Consider the following 23,089-nt stretch of genomic DNA (forward strand, 5'->3'; position numbering starts at 1 on the left):
CACACACGCAAATATACACACCTACACAGCTTTCCATGGTTTACCCCAGACGCTTCACATGCCATGATTCAATCCACTGACAGCACGTCAACCCCGGTATACCACATCGCTCCAATTCACTCTATTCCTTGCCCTCCTTTCACCCTCCTGCATGTTCAGGCCCCGATCACACAAAATCTTTTTCACTCCATCTTTCCACCTCCAATTTGGTCTCCCTCTTCTCCTCGTTCCCTCCACCTCCGACACATATATCCTCTTGGTCAACCTTTCCTCACTCATTCTCTCCATGTGTCCAAACCATTTCAAAACACCCTCTTCTGCTCTCTCAACCACGCTCTTTTTATTTCCACACATCTCTCTTACCCTTACGTTACTCACTCGATCAAACCACCTCACACCACATATTGTCCTCAAACATCTCATTTCCAGCACATCCACCCTCCTGCGCACAACTCTATCCATAGCCCACGCCTCGCAACCATACAACATTGTTGGAACCACTATTCCTTCAAACATACCCATTTTTGCTTTCCGAGATAATGTTCTCGACTTCCACACATTCTTCAAGGCCCTCAGAATTTTCGCCCCCTCCCCCACCCTATGATCCACTTCCGCTTCCATGGCTCCATCCGCTGCCAGATCCACTCCCAGATATCTATAACACTTTACTTCCTCCAGTTTTTCTCCATTCAAACTCACCTCCCAATTGACTTGACCCTCAACCCTACTGTACCTAATAACCTTGCTCTTATTCACATTTACTCTTAACTTTCTTCTTTCACACACTTTACCAAACTCAGTCACCAGCTTCTGCAGTTTCTCACATGAATCAGCCACCAGCGCTGTATCATCAGCGAACAACAACTGACTCACTTCCCAAGCTCTCTCATCCCCAACAGACTTCATACTTGCCCCTCTTTCCAAAACTCTTGCATTTACCTCCCTAACAACCCCATCCATAAACAAATTAAACAACCATGGAGACATCACACACCCCTGCCACAAACCTACATTCACTGAGAACCAATCACTTTCCTCTCTTCCTACACGTACACATGCCTTACATCCTCGATAAAAACTTTTCACTGCTTCTAACAACTTTCCTCCCACACCATATATTCTTAATACCTTCCACAGAGCATCTCTATCAACTCTATCATATGCCTTCTCCAGATCCATAAATGCTACATACAAATCCATTTCCTTTTCTAAGTATTTCTCACATACATTCTTCAAAGCAAACACCTGATCCACACATCCTCTACCACTTCTGAAACCACACTGCTCTTCCCCAATCTGATGCTCTGTACATGCCTTCACCCTCTCAATCAATACCCTCCCATATAATTTACCAGGAATACTCAACAAACTTATACCTCTGTAATTTGAGCACTCACTCTTATCCCCTTTGCCTTTGTACAATGGCACTATGCACGCATTCCGCCAATCCTCAGGCACCTCACCATGAGTCATACATACATTAAATAACCTTACCAACCAGTCAACAATACAGTCACCCCCTTTTTTAATAAATTCCACTGCAATACCATCCAAACCTGCTGCCTTGCCGGCTTTCATCTTCCGCAAAGCTTTCACTACCTCTTCTCTGTTTACCAAATCATTTTCCCTAACCCTCTCACTTTGCACACCACCTCGACCAAAACACCCTATATCTGCCACTCTATCATCAAACACATTCAACAAACCTTCAAAATACTCACTCCATCTCCTTCTCACATCACCACTACTTGTTATCACCTCCCCATTTGCGCCCTTCACTGAAGTTCCCATTTGCTCCCTTGTCTTACGCACTTTATTTACCTCCTTCCAGAACATCTTTTTATTCTCCCTAAAATTTAATGATACTCTCTCACCCCAACTCTCATTTGCCCTTTTTTTCACCTCTTGCACCTTACGCTTGACCTCCTGTCTCTTTCTTTTATACATCTCCCACTAAATTGCATTTTTTCCCTGCAAAAATCGTCCAAATGCCTCTCTCTTCTCTTTCACTAATACTCTTACTTCTTCATCCCACCACTCAATACCCTTTCTAATCAACCCACCTCCCACTCTTCTCATGCCACAAGCATCTTTTGCGCAATCCATCACTGATTCCCTAAATACATCCCATTCCTCCCCCACTCCCCTTACTTCCATTGTTCTCACCTTTTTCCATTCTGTACTCAGTCTCTCCTGGTACTTCCTCACACAGGTCTCCTTCCCAAGCTCACTTAATCTCAACACCCTCTTCACCCCAACATTCACTCTTCTTTTCTGAAAACCCATACAAATCTTCACCTTTGCCTCCACAAGATAATGTATATTATCCCTGGGGATAGGAGTGAAAGAATACTTCCCACGTATTCCTCGCGTGTCGCAGAAAGCGACTAGAGGGGACGGGAGCGGGGGGCCAGAAATCCTCCCCTCCTTGTATTAACTTTCTAAAATGGGAAACAGAAGAAGGAGTCACGCGGGGAGTGCTCATCCTCCTCGAAGGCTCAGAGTGGGGTGCCTAAATGTGTGTGGATGTAACCAAGATGTGAAAAAAGGAGAGATAGGTAGTATGTTTGAGGAAAGGAACCTGGATGTTTTGGCTCTGAAAGAAACGAAGCTCAAGGGTAAAGGGGAAGAGTGGTTTGGGAATATCTGGGGAGTAAAGTCAGGGGTTAGTGAGAGGACAAGAGGAAGGGAAGGAGGAGCAATACTCCTGAAACAGGAGTTGTGGGAGTATATGATAGAATGTAAGAAAGTAAATTCTCGATTAATATGGGTAAAACTGAAAGTTGATGGAGAGAGGTGGGTGATTATTGGTGCATATGCACCTGGGCATGAGAAGAAAGATCATGAGAGGCAAGTGTTTTGGGAGCAGCTGAATGAGTGTGTTAGTGGTTTTGATGCACGAGACCGGGTTATAGTGATGGGTGATTTGAATGCAAAGGTGAGTAATGTGGCAGTTGAGGGAATAATTGGTATACATGGGGTGTTCAGTGTTGTAAATGGAAATGGTGAAGAGCTTGTAGATTTATGTGCTGAAAAAGGACTGATGACTGGGAATACCTGGTTTAAAAAGCGAGATATACATAAGTATACTTATGTAAGTAAAAGAGATGGCCAGAGAGCGTTATTGGATTACGTGTTAATTGACAGGCGTGCAAAAGAGAGACTTTTGGATGTTAATGTGCTGAGAGGTGCAACTGGAGGGATGTCTGATCATATATATATATATATATATATATATATATATACATATATTTTTTTTTTTTTTTGCCGGTCTCCCGCGTTTGCGAGGTAGCGCAAGGAAACAGACGAAAGAAATGGCCCAACCCACCCCCACACACATGTATATACATACATCCACACACGCAAATATACATACCTAAACAGCTTTCCATGGTTCACCCCAGACGCTTCAATTGCCCTGATTCAATCCACTGACAGCACGCCAACCCCGGTATACCACATCGATCCAATTCACTCTATTCCTTGCCCTCCTTTCACCCTCCTGCATGTTCAGGCCCCGATCACACAAAATCTTTTTCACTCCATCTTTCCACCTCCAATTTGGTCTCCCACTTCTCCTTGTTCCCTCCACCTCCGACACATATATCCTCTTGGTCAATCTTTCCTCACTCATTCTCTCCATGTGCCGAAACCATTTCAAAACACCCTCTTCTGCTCTCTCAACCACGCTCTTTTTATTTCCACACATCTCTCTTACCCTTACGTTACTCACTCGATCAAACCACCTCACACCACACATTGTCCTCAAACATCTCATTTCCAGCACATCCATCCTCCTGCGCACAACTCTATCCATAGCCCACGCCTCGCAACCATACAACATTATTGGAACCACTATTCCTTCAAACATACCCATTTTTGCTTCCTGAGATAATGTTCTCGACTTCCACACATTCTTCAAGGCTCCCAGAATTTTCGCCCCCTCCCCCACCCTATGATCTTCTTCCGCTTCCATGGTTCCATCCACTGCCAGATCCACTCCCAGATATCTAAAACACTTTACTTCCTCCAGTTTTTCTCCATTCAAACTTACCTCCCAATTGACTTGACCCTCAACCCTACTGTACCTAATTACCTTGCTCTTATTCACATTTACTCTTAACTTTTTTCTTTCACACACTTTACCAAACTCAGTCACGAACTTCTGCAGTTTCTCACATGAATCACCCACCAGCGCTGTATCATCAGCGAACAACAATTGACTCACTTCCCAAGCTCTCTCATCCACAAGACTTCATACTTGCCCCTCTTTCCAAAACTCTTGCATTTACCTCCCTAACAACCCCATCCATAAACAAATTAAACAACCATGGAGACATCACACACCCCTGCCGCAAACCTACATTCACTGAGAACCAATCACTTTCCTCTCTTCCTACACGTACACATGCCTTACATCCTCGATAAAAACTTTTCACTGCTTATATATATATATATATATATATATATATATATATATATATATATATATATATATATATATATGTGATGCTACTACGTTTGTGAATCGGGAACCATTGCAACACAAACCTCGCCAGGTGGTAGAGTTTCCCGCAGTGTATCGAGACAGACTTCCCCAGAACTCTTTTCTTTAAAGGGGAAGTAAATGTTTATAGTTGTGTTACTGGAGTGATAGTTTTCATACATGGTGTTTTGACAAGAAAATAGTGAAATTGGAGAAAAATGTAGCTTAGACATTGAAGCTTATTGATACAGTGGTTAAATTGATGAGAACTGCTATTGACGTTTGTGTAAATAAATTATACATTTCCTTTTTCCACAGCCAGAGGTTGAACCATTATGTGACAGTCATTTTTTCATTCATTTCAAGCTAGAAGTTTCAGTTTTCTAAATTGTTTCTTATATTTTTCATATGTATATATATGTATGTGTGTGTGTGTGTATATGTGCGTATGTATGTGTATGTGTGTGTATGTGTATATGTATATATATATGTATATTATCCCTGGGGATATGGGTGAAAGAATACTTCCCACGTATTCCTCGCGTGTTGTAGAAAGCGACTAGAGTGGACGGGAGCAGGGGGCCAGAAATCCTCCCCTCCTTGTATTAACTTTCTAAAATGGGAAACAGAAGAAGGAGTCACGCGGGGAGTGCTCATCCTCCTCGAAGGCTAAGAGTGGGGTGCCTAAATGTGTGTGGATGTAACCAAGATGTGAAAAAAGGAGAGATAGGTAGTATGTTTGAGGAAAGGAACCTGGATGTTTTGGCTCTGAGTGAAACGAAGCTCAAGGGTAAAGGGGAAGAGTGGTTTGGGAATGTCTGGGGAGTAAAGTCAGGGGTTAGTGAGAGGACAAGAGCAAGGGAAGGAGTAGCAATACTCCTGAAACAGGAGTTGTGGGAGTATGTGATAGAATGTAAGAAAGTAAATTCTCGATTAATATGGGTAAAACTGAAAGTTGATGGAGAGAGGTGGGTGATTATTGGTGCATATGCACCTGGGCATGAGAAGAAAGATCATGAGAGGCAAGTGTTTTGGGAGCAGCTGAATGAGTGTGTTAGTGGTTTTGATGCACGAGACCAGGTTATAGTGATGGGTGATTTGAATGCAAAGGTGAGTAATGTGGCAGTTGAGGGAATAATTGGTATACATGGGGTGTTCAGTGTTGTAAATGGAAATGGTGAAGAGCTTGTAGATTTATGTGCTGAAAAAGGACTGATGATTGGGAATACCTGGTTTAAAAAGCGAGATATACATAAGTATACTAACGTAAGTAGGAGAGATGGCCAGAGAGCGTTATTGGATTACGTGTTAATTGACAGGCGTGCGAAAGAGAGACTTTTGGATGTTAATGTGCTGAGAGGTGCAACTGGAGGGATGTCTGATCATTATCTTGTGGAGGCGAAGGTGAAGATTTGTATGGGTTTTCAGAAAAGAAGAGTGAATGTTGGGGTGAAGAGGGTGGTGAGAGTAAGTGAGCTTGGGAAGGAGACCTGTGTGAGGAAGTACCAGGAGAGACTGAGTACAGAATGGAAAAAGGTGAGAACAATGGAAGTAAGGGGAGTGGGGGAGGAATAGGATGTATTTAGAGAATCAGTGATGGATTGCGCAAAAGATGCTTGTGGCATGAGAAGAGTGGGAGGTGGGTTGATTAGAAAAGGTAGTGAGTGGTGGGATGAAGAAGTAAGAGTATTAGTGAAAGAGAAGAGAGAGGCATTTGGACGATTTTTAAAGGGAAAAAATGCAATTTAGTGGGAGATGTATAAAAGAAAGAGACAGGAGGTCAAGAGAAAGGTGCAAGAGGTGAAAAAAAGGGCAAATGAGAGTTGGGGTGAGAGAGTATCATTAAATTTTAGGGAGAATAAAAAGATGTTCTGGAAGGAGGTAAATAAAGTGCGTAAGACAAGGGAGCAAATGGGAACTTCAGTGAAGGGCGCAAATGGGGAGGTGATAACAAGTAGTGGTGATGTGAGAAGGAGATGGAGTGAGTATTTTGAAGGTTTGTTGAATGTGTTTGATGATAGAGTGGCAGATATAGGGTGTTTTGGTCGAGGTGGTCTGCAAAGTGAGAGGGTTGGGGAAAATGATTTGGTAAACAGAGAAGAGGTAGTGTAAGCTTTGCGGAAGATGAAAGCCGGCAAGGCAGCAGGTTTGGATGGTATTGCAGTGGAATTTATTAAAAAAGGGGGTGACTGTATTGTTGACTGGTTGGTAAGGTTATTTAATGTATGTATGACTCATGGTGAGGTGCCAGAGGACTGGCGGAATGCATGCATAGTGCCATTGTACAAAGGCAAAGGGGATAAGAGTGAGTGCTCAAATTACAGAGGTATAAGTTTGTTGAGTATTCCTGGTAAATTATACGGGAGGGTATTGATTGAGAGGGTGAAGGCATGTACAGAGCATCAGATTGGGGAAGAGCAGTGTGGTTTCAGAAGTGGTAGAGGATGTGTGGATCGGGTGTTTGCTTTGAAGAATGTATGTGAGAAATACTTAGAAAAGCAAATGGATTTGTATGTAGCATTTATGGATCTGGAGAAGGCATATGATAGAGTTGATAGAGATGCTCTGTGGAAGGTATTAAGAATATATGGTGTGGGAGGAAAGTTGTTAGAAGCAGTGAAAAGTTTTTATCGAGGATGTAAGGCATGTGTACGTGTAGGAAGAGAGGAGAGTGATTGGTTCTCGGTGAATGTAGGTGTGCGGCAGGGGTGTGTGATGTCTCCATGGTTGTTTAAGTTGTTTATGGATGGGGTTGTTAGTGAGGTGAATGCAAGAGTTTTGGAAAGAGGGGCAAGTATGAAGTCTGTTGGGGATGAGAGAGCTTAGGAAGTGAGTCAGTTGTTGTTCGCTGATGATACAGTGCTGGTGGCTGATTCATGTGAGAAACTGCAGAAGCTGGTGACTGAGTTTGGTAAAGTGTGTGGAAGAAGAAAGTTAAGAGTAAATGTGAATAAGAGCAAGGTTATTAGGTACAGTAGGGTTGAGGGTCAAGTCAATTGGGAAGTGAGTTTGAATGGAGAAAAACTGGAGGAAGTGAAGTGTTATAGATATCTGGGAGTGGATCTGGCAGCGGATGGAACCATGGAAGCGGAAGTGAATCATAGGGTGGGGGAGGGGGCGAAAATTCTGGGGGCCTTGAAGAATGTGTGGAAGTTGAGAACATTATCTCGGAAAGCAAAAATGGGTATGTTTGAAGGAATAGTGGTTCCAACAATGTTGTATGATTGCGAGGCGTGGGCTATGGATAGAGTTGTGCGCAGGAGGATGGATGTGCTGGAAATGAGATGTCTGAGGACAATGTGTGGTGTGAGGTGGTTTGATCGAGTGAGTAACGTAAGGGTAAGAGAGATGTGTGGAAATAAAAAGAGCGTGGTTGAGAGAGCAAAAGAGGGTGTTTTGAAATGGTTTGGGCACATGGAGAGAATGAGTGAGGAAAGATTGACCAAGAGGATATATGTGTCGGAGGTGGAGGGAACGAGGAGAAGAGGGAGACCAAATTGGAGGTGGAAAGATGGAGTGAAAAAGATTTTGTGTGATCGGGGCCTGAACATGCAGGAGGGTGAAAGGAGGGCAAGGAATAGAGTGAATTGGAGCGATGTGGTATACCGGGGTTGACGTGCTGTCAGTGGATTGAATCAAGGCATGTGAAGTGTCTGGGGTAAATCATGGAAAGCTGTGTAGGTATGTATATTTGCGTGTGTGGACGTATGTATATACATGTGTATGGGGGGGTTGGGCCATTTCTTTCGTCTGTTTCCTTGCGCTACCTCGCAAACGCGGGAGACAGCAACAAAGTATAAAAAAAAAAAAAAAATATATATATATATATATATATATATATATAAGATTTGTTTGGGTTTTCAGAAAAGAAGAGTGAATGTTGGGGTGAAGAGGGTGGTGAGATTAAGTGAGCTTGGGAAGGAGACTTGTGTGAGGAAGTACCAGGAGAGACTGAGTACAGAATGGAAAAAGGTGAGAACAATGGAAGTAAGGGGAGTGGGGGAGGAATGTGATGTATTTAGGGAATCAGTGATGGAGTGCGCAAAAGATGCTTGTAGCATGAGAAGAGTGGGAGGTGGGTTGATTAGAAAGGGTAGTGAGTGGTGGGATGAAGAAGTAAGATTACTAGTGAAAGAGAAGAGAGAGGCATTTGGACGATTTTTAAAGGGAAAAAATGCAATTGAGTGTGAGATGTATAAAAGAAAGAGACAGGAGGTCAAGAGAAAGGTGCAAGAGGTGAAAATGAGGGCAAATGAGAGTTGGGGTGAGAGAGTATCATTAAATTTTAGGGAGAATAAAAACATGTTCTGGAAGGAGGTAAATAAAGTGCGTAAGACAAGGGAGCAAATGGGAACTTCAGTGAAGGGCGCAAATGGGGAGGTGATAACAAGTAGTGGTGATGTGAGAAAGAGATGGAGTGAGTATTTTGAAGGTTTGTTGAATGTGTTTGATGATAGAGTGGCAGATATAGGGTGTTTTGGTCAAGGTGGTGTGCAAGGTGAGAGGGTTAGGGAAAATGATTTGGTAAACAGAGAAGAGGTAGTAAAAGCTTTGCGGAAGATGAAAGCCGGCAAGGCAGCAGGTTTGGATGGTATTGCAGTGGAATTTATTAAAAAAGGGGGTGACTGTATTGCTGACTGGTTGGTAAGGTTATTTAATGTATGTATGACTAATGGTGAGGTGCCTGAGGATTGGCGGAATGCGTGCATAGTGCCATTGTACAAAGGCAAAGGGGATAAGAGTGAGTGCTCAAATTACAGAGGTATAAGTTTGTTGAGTATTCCTGGTAAATTATATGGGAGGGTATTGATTGAGAGGGTGAAGGCATGTACAGAGCATCAGATTGGGGAAGAGCAGTGTGGTTTCAGAAGTGGTAGAGGATGTGTGGATCAGGTGTTTGCTTTGAAGAATGTATGTGAGAAATACTTAGAAAAGAAAATGGATTTGTATGTAGCATTTATGGATCTGGAGAAGGCATATGATAGAGTTGATAGAGATGCTCTGTGGAAGGTATTAAGAATATATGGTGTGGGAGGCAAGTTGTTAGAAGCACTGAAAAGTTTTTATCGAGGATGTAAGGCATGTGTATGTGTAGGAAGAGAGGAAAGTGATTGGTTCTCAGTGAATGTAGGTGTGCGGCAGGGGTGTGTGATGTCTCCATGGTTGTTTAATTTGTTTATGGATGGGGTTGTTAGGGAGGTGAATGCAAGAGTTTTAGAAAGAGGGGCAGGTATGAAGTCTGTTGGGGATGAGAGAGCTTGGGAAGTGAGTCAGTTGTTGTTCGCTGATGATACAGCGCTGGTGGCTGATTCATGTGAGAAACTGCAGAAGCTGGTGACTGAGTTTGGTAAAGTGTGTGAAAGAAGAAAGTTAAGAGTAAATGTGAATAAGAGCAAGGTTATTAGGTACAGTAGGGTTGAGGGTCAAGTCAACTGGGAGGTAAGTTTGAATGGAGAAAAACTGGAGGAAGTAAAGTGTTTTAGATATCTGGGAGTGGATCTGGCAGCGGATGGAACCATGGAAGCGGAAGTGGATCATAGGGTGGGGGAGGGGGCGAAAATTCTGGGAGCCTTGAAGAATGTGTGGAAGTCGAGAACATTATCTCGGAAAGCAAAAATGGGTATGTTTGAAGGAATAGGGGTTCCAACAATGTTGTATGGTTGCGAGGCGTGGGCTATGGATAGAGTTGTGCGCAGGAGAATGGATGTGCTGGAAATGAGATGTTTGAGGACAATGTGTGGTGTCAGGTGGTTTGATCGAGTAAGTAATGTAAGGGTAAGAGAGATGTGTGGAAATAAAAAGAGCGTGGTTGAGAGAGCAGAAGAGGGTGTTTTGAAATGGTTTGGGCACATGGAGAGAATGAGTGAGGAAAGATTGACCAAGAGGATATATGTGTCGGAGGTGGAGGGAACGAGGAGAAGAGGGAGACCAAATTGGAGGTGGAAAGATGGAGTGAAAAAGATTTTGTGTGATCGGGGCCTGAACATGCAGGAGGGTGAAAGGAGGGCAAGGAATAGAGTGAATTGGAGCGATGTGGTATACCGGGGTTGACGTGCTGTCAGTGGATTGAATCAAGGCATGTGAAGCGTCTGGGGTAAATCATGGAAAGCTGTGTAGGTATGTATATTTGCGTGTGTGGACGTATGTATATACATGTGTATGGGGGGGTTGGGCCATTTCTTTCGTCTGTTTCCTTGCGCTACCTCGCAAACGCGGGAGACAGCAACAAAGTATAAAAAAAAAAAAAAAAATATATATATATATATATATATATATATATAAGATTTGTTTGGGTTTTCAGAAAAGAAGAGTGAATGTTGGGGTGAAGAGGGTGGTGAGATTAAGTGAGCTTGGGAAGGAGACTTGTGTGAGGAAGTACCAGGAGAGACTGAGTACAGAATGGAAAAAGGTGAGAACAATGGAAGTAAGGGGAGTGGGGGAGGAATGTGATGTATTTAGGGAATCAGTGATGGAGTGCGCAAAAGATGCTTGTAGCATGAGAAGAGTGGGAGGTGGGTTGATTAGAAAGGGTAGTGAGTGGTGGGATGAAAAAGTAAGATTACTAGTGAAAGAGAAGAGAGAGGCATTTGGACGATTTTTAAAGGGAAAAAATGCAATTGAGTGTGAGATGTATAAAAGAAAGAGACAGGAGGTCAAGAGAAAGGTGCAAGAGGTGAAAATGAGGGCAAATGAGAGTTGGGGTGAGAGAGTATCATTAAATTTTAGGGAGAATAAAAACATGTTCTGGAAGGAGGTAAATAAAGTGCGTAAGACAAGGGAGCAAATGGGAACTTCAGTGAAGGGCGCAAATGGGGAGGTGATAACAAGTAGTGGTGATGTGAGAAAGAGATGGAGTGAGTATTTTGAAGGTTTGTTGAATGTGTTTGATGATAGAGTGGCAGATATAGGGTGTTTTGGTCAAGGTGGTGTGCAAGGTGAGAGGGTTAGGGAAAATGATTTGGTAAACAGAGAAGAGGTAGTAAAAGCTTTGCGGAAGATGAAAGCCGGCAAGGCAGCAGGTTTGGATGGTATTGCAGTGGAATTTATTAAAAAAGGGGGTGACTGTATTGCTGACTGGTTGGTAAGGTTATTTAATGTATGTATGACTAATGGTGAGGTGCCTGAGGATTGGCGGAATGCGTGCATAGTGCCATTGTACAAAGGCAAAGGGGATAAGAGTGAGTGCTCAAATTACAGAGGTATAAGTTTGTTGAGTATTCCTGGTAAATTATATGGGAGGGTATTGATTGAGAGGGTGAAGGCATGTACAGAGCATCAGATTGGGGAAGAGCAGTGTGGTTTCAGAAGTGGTAGAGGATGTGTGGATCAGGTGTTTGCTTTGAAGAATGTATGTGAGAAATACTTAGAAAAGAAAATGGATTTGTATGTAGCATTTATGGATCTGGAGAAGGCATATGATAGAGTTGATAGAGATGCTCTGTGGAAGGTATTAAGAATATATGGTGTGGGAGGCAAGTTGTTAGAAGCACTGAAAAGTTTTTATCGAGGATGTAAGGCATGTGTATGTGTAGGAAGAGAGGAAAGTGATTGGTTCTCAGTGAATGTAGGTGTGCGGCAGGGGTGTGTGATGTCTCCATGGTTGTTTAATTTGTTTATGGATGGGGTTGTTAGGGAGGTGAATGCAAGAGTTTTAGAAAGAGGGGCAGGTATGAAGTCTGTTGGGGATGAGAGAGCTTGGGAAGTGAGTCAGTTGTTGTTCGCTGATGATACAGCGCTGGTGGCTGATTCATGTGAGAAACTGCAGAAGCTGGTGACTGAGTTTGGTAAAGTGTGTGAAAGAAGAAAGTTAAGAGTAAATGTGAATAAGAGCAAGGTTATTAGGTACAGTAGGGTTGAGGGTCAAGTCAACTGGGAGGTAAGTTTGAATGGAGAAAAACTGGAGGAAGTAAAGTGTTTTAGATATCTGGGAGTGGATCTGGCAGCGGATGGAACCATGGAAGCGGAAGTGGATCATAGGGTGGGGGAGGGGGCGAAAATTCTGGGAGCCTTGAAGAATGTGTGGAAGTCGAGAACATTATCTCGGAAAGCAAAAATGGGTATGTTTGAAGGAATAGGGGTTCCAACAATGTTGTATGGTTGCGAGGCGTGGGCTATGGATAGAGTTGTGCGCAGGAGAATGGATGTGCTGGAAATGAGATGTTTGAGGACAATGTGTGGTGTCAGGTGGTTTGATCGAGTAAGTAATGTAAGGGTAAGAGAGATGTGTGGAAATAAAAAGAGCGTGGTTGAGAGAGCAGAAGAGGGTGTTTTGAAATGGTTTGGGCACATGGAGAGAATGAGTGAGGAAAGATTGACCAAGAGGATATATGTGTGTTGGAGGTGGAGGGAACGAGGAGAAGTGGGAGACCAAATTGGAGGTGGAAAGATGGAGTGAAAAAGATTTTGTGTGATCGGGGCCTGAACATGCAGGAGGGTGAAAGGAGGGCAAGGAATAGAGTGAATTGGATCGATGTGGTATACCGGGGTTGACGTGCTGTCAGTGGATTGAATCAGGGCATGTGAAGCGTCTGGGGTAAACCATGGAAAGCTGTGTAGGTATGTATATTTGCGTGTGTGGATGTGTATGTATATACATGTGTATGGGGGTGGGTTGGGCCATTTCTTTCGTCTGTTTCCTTGCGCTACCTCGCAAACGCAGGAGACAGCGGTAAAAAAGAAAAAAAAAATATATATATATATATATATATATATATATATATATATATATATATATTTTCTTTTTATTATACTTTGTCGCTGTCTCCCGCGTTTACGAGGTAGCGCAAGGAAACAGACGAAAGAAATGGCCCAATCCCCCCAATACACATGTATTTACATACGTCCACACACGCAAATATACATACCTACACAGCTTTCCATGGTTTACCCCAGACGCTTCACATGCCTTGATTCAATCCACTGACAGCACGTCAACCCCGGTATACCACATCGCTCCAATTCACTCTATTCCTTGCCCTCCTTTCACCCTCCTGCATGTTCAGGCCCTGATCACACAAAATCTTTTTCACTCCATCTTTCCACCTCCAATTTGGTCTCCCTCTTCTCCTTGTTCCCTCCACCTCCGACACATATATCCTCTTGGTCAATCTTTCCTCACTCATTCTCTCCATGTGCCCAAACCATTTCAAAACACCCTCTTCTGCTCTCTCAACCACGCTCTTTTTATTTCCACACATCTCTCTCACCCTTACGTTACTTACTCGATCAAACCACCTCACACCACACATTGTCCTCAAACATCTCATTTCCAGCACATCCATCCTCCTGCGCACAACTCTATCCATAGCCCACGCCTCACAACCATACAACATTGTTGGAACCACTATTCCTTCAAACATACCCATTTTTGCTTTCCGAGATAATGTTCTCGACTTCCACACATTCTTCATATATATATACAGGCCCCACAAAACTTTCCCTACTTTACCCTAGACACTTCACATGCCCTGGTTTAATCCATTGATAGCATGTTGACCCCAGTATACCATATCATTCCAATTCACTCTGTTCCTTGCATGCCTTTCACCCTCCTGTATGTTCACTCCTCGAATGCTCAAAATCTTTTTCACTCCAACCTTCCACCTCCAACTTGGTTTCCTGTTTCTCCTTTTTCCCTCCACCTCTGACACATATATCCTCTCTGTCAATCTTCCCTCACTCATTCTCTCCATGTGTTCAAACCATTTCAACACACCCTCTTCTGCTCTCTCAACCAAACTCTTTTTATTACCACACATCTCTCCTACCCTTTCATTACTTACTTGATCAAACCACCTCACAACATATATTGTCCTCAAACATTTCATTTCCAACACATCCACCCTTCTCCGCACCACCCTACCTATAGACTATGACTCGCAACCATATAACATTCTTGGAACCACTATTCCTTGAAACATATCCACTTTTGCTCTCCAAGATAACGTTCTCACCTTCTACACATTCTTCAATGCTCCCAGAACCTTTTTCCCCCTTCCCTACTCAGTGACTTGCTTCTACTTCCACGGTTTCATCCGCTGCAATCCACTCCAAGATATCTAAAACACTTCACTTCCTCCAGTTTTTCTCCATTCAAACTTACCTCCCAACTGACTTGTCCCTCAACCCTACTGAACCTAATAACTTTGCTCTTATTCACATTTACTCTCATCTTTCTTCTTTGACACACTTTACCAATCTCAGTCACCAGCTTCTGCAGTTTCTCACTCGAATCAGCCACCCGCGCTGTATCATTAGCGAACACCAACCGACTCACTTCCCTAGCCCTCTCATCCACAATAGACTGCATACTTGCCCCTCTCTCCAAAACTCTTGCATTCACCTCCCTAACAACCCCATCCATAAACAAATTAAATAACCATGGAGACATCAAGCACCCCTGCCACAAACCAACATTTCCTGAGAACCAATCACTTTCCTATCTTCCTGCTTGTACATACGCCTTACATCTTCGATAATGACTTTTCACAGCTTCTAGCAATTTATCTCCCACACCATATACTCTTTATACTCTTAATACCTTCCACAGAGCATCTCTATCATATGCCTTCTCCAGATTCATAAATGCTACATACAAATCCATCTGTTTTTCTATGTATTTCTCACATATATTCTTCAAAGCAAAAAGCTGTTCCACACATCCTCTACCACTTATAAAACCACACTGCTCTTCCCCAATCTGCCTTCACCCTCTCAATCAATACCCTCCCATATAATTTCCCAGGACAACTCAACAAACTTATACCTCTGTAATTTGAACACTCACCTTTATCCCCTTTGCTTTTATACAATGGCACTATGAATGCATTCTGCCAATCCTCAGGCACTTCAACATGAACCATACATTAACTGAATATTCTCACCAACCAGTCAACAACACAGTAACTCCCTTTTATAATAAATTCCACGGCAATACCATCCAAACCCACCACCTTGCCAGCTTTCATCTTCCGTAAAGCTTTCACTACCTCTTCTCTGTTTACCAAACCATTCTCCCTACCCTCTCACTTTGCACACCACCTTGACCAAAACACCCTATATCTGCCACTCTATTCTCAAACACATTCAACAAACCTTCAAAATACTCATTCCATCTCCTCACTTCACCACTACTTGTTATTACCTTTCCATTAGCCCCCTTCACCGATGTTCCCATTTGTTCTCTTGTCTTACACACTTTATCTATATATTTATTTATATCTATTTATCTATAATATTCATTATTCATTATACTTTGTCACTGTCTCCTGTGTTAGCAGGGTAGCGCAAGGAAACAAGACGAAAGAATGGCCCAACCCACCCACATACATATGTATATACATACACACCCACACACGCACATATACATACCCTTACATTTCAACGTATACATACATATACATACACAGACTTACACATGTATATATTCATACTTGCTGCCTTCATGAATTCCTGTCACCACCCCGCCACACATAAAATGGCAACCCCCTCCCCACGCGCACGTGCGAGGTAGCACTAGGAAAAGACAACAATGGCCACATTTGTTGACACTCAGTCTCTAGCTGTATATATGTAGCGCTAGGAAAAGACAACAATGACCACATTCGCTCATACTCAGTCTCTAGCTGTCATGTGTAATGCACTGAAACCACAGCTCCCTTTCCACATCCATGCCCCACAAAATTTTCCATGGTTTACCCCAGACACTTCGCATGCCCTGGTTCTATTCATTGACATCACGTTGACCCCAGTATACCATATCGTTCCAATTCACTCTATTCCTTGCACGCCTTTCATCCTCCTGTATGTTCAGGCCCCAACTGCTCAAAGTCTTTTTCACTCCATCCTTCCACCTCCAATTTGGTCTCCCACTTCTCCTCGTTTCCTCCACCTCTCAACATATATCCTCTTTGTCAATCTCTCCTCACTCATTCTCTCAATGTGACCAAACCATTTCAATACACCCTCTTCTGCTCTCTCAACCACACTCTTTTTATTACCACACATCTCTCTCACCCTTTCATTACTTACTTGATGAAACCACCTCACACCACATATTGCCCTCAAACATCTCATTTCCATCACATCTACCCTCCTCCACATAACCCTATCTACCGCCCATACCTCACAAACATATAACATTGTTGGAATCACTATTCCTTCAAACATACCCATTTTTGCTCTCCGAGATAATGTTCTTGCTAGAAATTTAAATTAAACAAATATTAAATGTAAATCAAATAAATATGTGAAATACAAGAAATGTACAATAGCACATTAGTTTTGAGTTCTGTTTGGTCTTCTTCATCTTCTGATGTTAGTGTTTTCCCAGGTGTGCATCACCAGAATGATGCAGTGTCATCTGCATTATACACCTGCTCAGGACTGAGGTGCTCACCAGCTATGAGTTTTGCAAATTTGTCTACATACTCGGCAACTCCGTGGTTTGCAGACCACTTATCTCTGCACGCTTTATTCGTGGAAATTCCGTGATGCTTCATGAATCTTTGAAGCTATTCTTCACTATAGTCATGCTCATGTTGTAATTTAAGTTCTTTATGGAACAACTTAGCCTAGTCCATTTTTATGCTACCTGACGAGTCCACTCCATCACTCCGACGCTGTCAAAACCATTCCATCAACACTCAATCGTGCTCAGTACCCTTATCATCTTTCATAGTTTTTCTAATTGTCATTTGCTTCTGGGAATCATTGACAGCATAGAATTTCAATATTTACTCCCTTTGCTTCTTTATATCATGAACAGTTGAACCTATACTGTAGATGTCACACAGCTTATGCACCAAAACACCACGGTCCATTTTTTTCAACAGTTCTACTTTATCTTTGATTGATATGGACTGGTGTTTACATATGACACCATGACTGACAATCTTAGATGTCTTAGAAGCTATATAGCGAGGGTTAAATTTAAGCAAAATAATCTAAGAATCTCACAGAATTGCCACATCACCACCAACAATTGCAGTGTAAGGAATGTAAATAAGTGCGCCCTACACACGCCACCTGTGACCACCCAGTAAACTAGTCTGGTGGCCGCGGTAATTTCAAGTACCCTCACATAATTTTGTAGGGACTAAAGGTGCCAAACCATCAGTTGCCGGAAATTCAGTGGTGTACCTGTACTAGAAAATAAATACATTCCAGTTATTGGTGATGTCTCAATATGAAGACTAAAATTTGATTAGCAAGAACTGATGGAATTCTTTCCCATGCCCTATACATCACCAGAAGACCCATCAGTATCCTATCCATCACTGAAAAGTTTAAGAGGATTTTACTAGCCCATTCAGGCCATTAATACTTGTGTTCCATCAGGGATCAAAACCCCTGTTCCTAAGGAGAAACATGTATTCTTTGTCATCTCAAGGAGACTGCCAGCAATTTCTGAGACAGACCCTACAATTCTTCATATGATGTATATTTTTTATATCTATTTTGCTTTGTCGCTGTCTCCCGCGTTTGCGAGGCAGCGCAAGGAAACAGACGAAAGAAATGGCCCAACCCACCCCCATACACAATGTAGACACACACACGCCCACACACACAAATATACATACCTATACATCTCAATGTACACATATATATACACACACAGACACATACATATATACCCATGCACACAATTCACACTGCCTGCCCCTATTCATTCCCATCGCCACCTCGCCACACATGGAATACCACCCCCCTCCCCCCTCATGTGTGCGAGGTAGCACTAGGAAAAGACAACAAAGGCCCCATTCGTTCACACTCAGTCTCTAGCTGTCACGCAATAATGCCCGAAACCACAGCTCCCTTTCCACATCCAGGCCCCACACAACTTTCCATGGTTTACCCCAGACGCTTCATATGCCCTGATTCAATCCACTGACAGCACGTCAACCCCGGTATACCACATCGATCCAATTCACTCTATTCCTTGCCCGCCTTTCACCCTCCTGCATGTTCAGGCCCCGATCACTCAAAATCTTTTTCACTCCATCTTTCCACCTCCAATTTGGTCTCCTACTTCTCCTCGTTCCTTCCACCTCCGACACATATATCCTCTTGGTCAATCTTTCCTCACTCATTCTCTCCATGTGCCCAAACCATTTCAAAACACCCTCTTCTGCTCTCTCAACCACGCTCTTTTTATTTCCACACATCTATCTTACCCTTACATTACCTACTCGATCAAACCACCTCACACCACACATTGTCCTCAAACATCTCATTTCCAGCACATCCACCGTCCTGCGCACAACTCTATCCATAGCCCACGCCTCGCAACCATACAACATTGTTGGAACCACTATTCCTTCAAACATACCCATTTTTGCTTTCCGAGATAATGTTCTCGACTTCCACACATTCTTCAAGGCTCCCAGGATTTTCGCCCCCTCCCCCACCCTATGATTCACTTCCGCTTCCATAGTTCCATCCGCTGCCAGATCCACTCCCAGATATCTAAAACAATTTACTTCCTCCAGTTTTTCTCCATTCAAACTTACCTCCCAATTGACTTGACCCTCAACCCTACTGTACCTAATTACCTTGCTCTTATTCACATTTACTCTTAACTTTCTTCTTTCACACACTTTACCAAACTCAGTCACCAGCTTCTGCAGTTTCTCACATGAATCAGCCACCAGCACTGTATCATCAGCGAACAACAACTGACTCACTTCCCAAGCTCTCTCATCCACAACAGACTTCATACTTGCCCCTCTTTCCAAAACTCTTGCATTCACCTCCCTAACAACCCCATCCATAAACAAATTAAACAACCATGGAGACATCACACACCCCTGCCGCAAACCTACATTCACTGAGAACCAATCACTTTCCTCTCTTCCTACACGTACACATGCCTTACATCCTCGATAAAAACTTTTCACTGCTTCTAACAACTTTCCTCCCACACCATATATTCTTAATACCTTCCACAGAGCATCTCTATCAACTCTATCATATGCCTTCTCCAGATCCATAAATGCTACATACAAATCCATTTGCTTTTCTAAGTATTTCTCACATACATTCTTCAAAGCAAACACCTGATCAACACATCCCCTACCACTTCTGAAACCACACTGCTCTTCCCCAATCTGATGCTCTGTACATGCCTTCACCCTCTCAATGATGTATAAATCAGGCAATTTGGTTTTCAGTAATGATATGTTCATGGCTAATTCTGTGCAATTAAGCAGTGTGAATTTGCTTATCATGAGAGTAAAGCATGTCTGTGAGTAAGAAGTTAGATCCTGATTACCTTGACAGTAGGGCATATGTGTGAGTAGGAAGTGAGAAAGATTAATGGTTCCAGGTGAAGGTGGGTTTGCAGCAAAGGTATGTCATGTTCCTATGGCTGCTTTAATCAGTTTTTGGTTAGGGTGATGAGAGGGGTAAATTCAATGGTCATGTAGATAGAGGATGGTCTGCCTTTTAATGAAGGTGGGGACCTAGGAACATGTCAGTTGCTCTCTGCTGATGACATGGGTCTGGTGGCAGACCCAAGTGAGAAACTGCAAAAGCTGGTGACTGACTTTGGGAGAGTATATGAAGAGAAAGCTTATGTAAAGTTTATGTAAATAAAATCAAGGTTATAAAGTTTAGCAGGGAAGAGAGAAAGGTTGGTTGTAGTGCAAATTTAAATGGAGAGAATATGAAAAAAGTGCACTTCACATATCTGGAATGAACATGAAAGCGGATGGAACCATGGAAGCTGAAGTTAGCCACAGGGAGAATGAGAAGCTAAGGTCCCAATTGCACTGAGGAGTGCGTGGAAAGACAGGTCACTGTTTGATAGGGCAAAGATGGATATGTTTGATGATATAGTAATCTCAATGATGTTTTACAAATGTGAGGTATAGGCCCTAGATCAATATGTATGGAAGAAAGTGGATGACTTGGAAATTAAGTATGTGATGTGAGGGTCGATAAAGTAAGAAATGACAGGGTAGAAGAGAGGTGTGGTAGTAAGAACAGCATGGCTGAGACAGAAAAATACTGTGATGAAATGGTTTGGACATATAAAGAGGAAGAGTGAGGAGAGGTTGACTAAAACGAAGTACATGTCAGAAGTGGAGAGGACAAAGAGAAGGGTGAGATTGAGCTGGAGATGGAAGATGCTTTGAGGGGTCACAGCCTGAACCTGCAAGAGGGTGTATGGCGAGCATAAGAGAATGAATTAAAGCAATGTCGTACACAGGGGGTGACCAGCTGTCAACGGGCTGAAACGGCATGAAAAACAATCAGGGGAAGCCACAGACAGGTCTGTGAGGCTTGGCTGTGGATGGGGTCTCTCATTTCAGTGCATTATACATGAAAAAAAACTTTCTCTACATTGGTGGTAATCTTGATGTGCAATACCACATATTTTAGGGGTTTACAGATTTCATAATTAAGCATTTCTAATGATCTACCCATACAGAAATACAAAATTCTCTTATGATGGCACAAATGTTAAAGCAAAAGATCTCCATTAGTGCGGAACTCTTTGCGCTGTAAAACAGGGTAACAGAAGATTAAGATAGAACTCAGGGATGCCAAACATCAAAACTGTGAGAAAAGTCAACACATTAGGACTAAAAGAGGAAAAATATGGGGCAGTTCAACATACTAGAACTGCGGAGTAAGTTACTGCTGGTTGGGTCAGAGACCTGATGATACTGACCAAGATGTTGTTCCCTTTCCAACAAAGCTTCAATCTCTTCCCATTCCTCCTGGAAAAGAAAAGCAGGGACATCAGAAAGCCAGGGATACATAAACACACTACTGAGTAAAATTTCTATTTGTCTATTATGATACAACCCAGTATCCTATTCTCTCAGAGAGCTCCTGCAGCTTCAAGGATGTGCTACTTCCAGTACCAAGAATATGATAGACTCCTTTGAAGTGAGAAATTCCTTGATTAAACGGAACTCCTTGTTATCAAAATATGAGGATAAAGACTCACCAAAGGGGATTTTTCACTCACAGCATTACCATAATGAGGCAGAGTCTGGTAACTAAAACAAATATATACAAAGTGGCATGCTATGAATTCTCTATTTGTATATCTATGATGCCTATTCCCATCTGAAACTCCCTCAAGGGGGTGGCCATGACAAAAGAGTCTCCATAAATAGTAAATTCAAATGCCACTTAAAGCCTTTAGTGCCTCACCCTTAGCAGACCACTGGCAGAGGGCAACTCTAGCGCAGGGTTTGCAAAGGCTCCTACTTAATGTTCCTACTGACTAATTTACTAATTTTATCTAATGCTCCTGCCTAACATTTCTACTCACTACTTCCACCTAAAGTTTCCACCTAATGCTCATGCCTAAATGTTCCTAACTACTGCTTACTATCTATTGTTTCTATCATTTTGCCAAAAGGCAGGGTTAGAGCAGAGTGCTCACAGCAGGATTATTCAGAGTTAAGAAGAATAAACTGTGTGAGTTAAATGTTGTCAAATGTTATGTATGACAAGAAGAGATTGTATGTTTGAGGACAGAATCCTCTTGTTCATGTGTAGGTGAGGCAGAAAGAAAAGACAGCAAACTGGGTTACAAGATTACAACTTGACAACCACTAAAATGCTGGCTCACAACACAACCATCATGAACCCTCCCGATACCCAGACAGGTCATGCTGGTAATATATCTCCCTGGTCGCTGGCTATCTACCGCCTATTACCTATCCAGATGTATACTCTTAATCACATAACCCAAAGACATCTTTAATGGGGTTCCTTGTGTCAAAGCTGTGCACCAAACACAAACAAGAAAACAATGAAATCTTATGGAATGGGAAGTACCTCATCATCAGTGTATTATTACCTATTGATCAACAATGACATAAATCTGAAAAGGAAGAATTTCAATTCAAGGTGTAATCAAGTTTCATTTTCCATGTGGTTTTATGCACATAATAAATCACACACACCACTGAGATCTCTTGCAATATAATAACATCCAAAAATCTTTTTGCACAACTATCAATTAGCACGTAATCCAATAATGCCCTTTAACCATCTCTCCTACTCACATACGTATACTTATAGATGTTTTTTTTATTATACTTTGTCGCTGTCTCCTGCATTAGCAAGGTAGCACATGGAAACAGACGAAAGAATGGCCCAACCCACCTACATACACATGTATATACATACACATCCACACATGCACATATTCATACCTATACATTTGGATGGTATTGCAGTGGAATTTATTAAAAAAGGGGGTGACTGTATTGTTGACTGGTTGGTAAGGTTATTTAATGTATGTATGACTCATGGTGAGGTGCCTGAGGATTGGCGGAATGCATGCATAGTGCCATTGTACAAAGGCAAAGGGGATAAGAGTGAGTGCTCAAATTACAGAGGTATAAGTTTGTTGAGTATTCCTGGTAAACTATATGGGAGGGTATTGATTGAGAGGGTGAAGGCATGTACAGAGCATCAGATTGGGGAAGAGCAGTGCGGTTTCAGAAGTGGTAGAGGATGTGTGGATCAGGTGTTTGCTTTGAAGAATGTATGTGAGAAATACTTAGAAAAGCAAATGGATTTGTATGTAGCATTTATGGATCTGGAGAAGGCATATGATAAGAGTTGATAGAGATG

General features: G+C 42.4%; 1 protein-coding gene across 1 annotated transcript in view; it reads right to left on the minus strand.

Moving 5' to 3' along the window:
- The window catches only part of LOC139747028 (uncharacterized), a 585,752-nt gene that overhangs the window by 474,087 nt on the left and 88,576 nt on the right, over positions 1–23,089 (minus strand). The window contains exon 3 of the mRNA XM_071658778.1: positions 21,108–21,210. Within this exon, the coding sequence (XP_071514879.1) occupies positions 21,108–21,210 (103 nt within the window). The remainder of the gene's footprint in view (positions 1–21,107; positions 21,211–23,089) is intronic.

This window comes from Panulirus ornatus, chromosome 5, assembly GCF_036320965.1.
Source record: "Panulirus ornatus isolate Po-2019 chromosome 5, ASM3632096v1, whole genome shotgun sequence".
Lineage (NCBI taxonomy): Eukaryota > Metazoa > Arthropoda > Malacostraca > Decapoda > Palinuridae > Panulirus > Panulirus ornatus.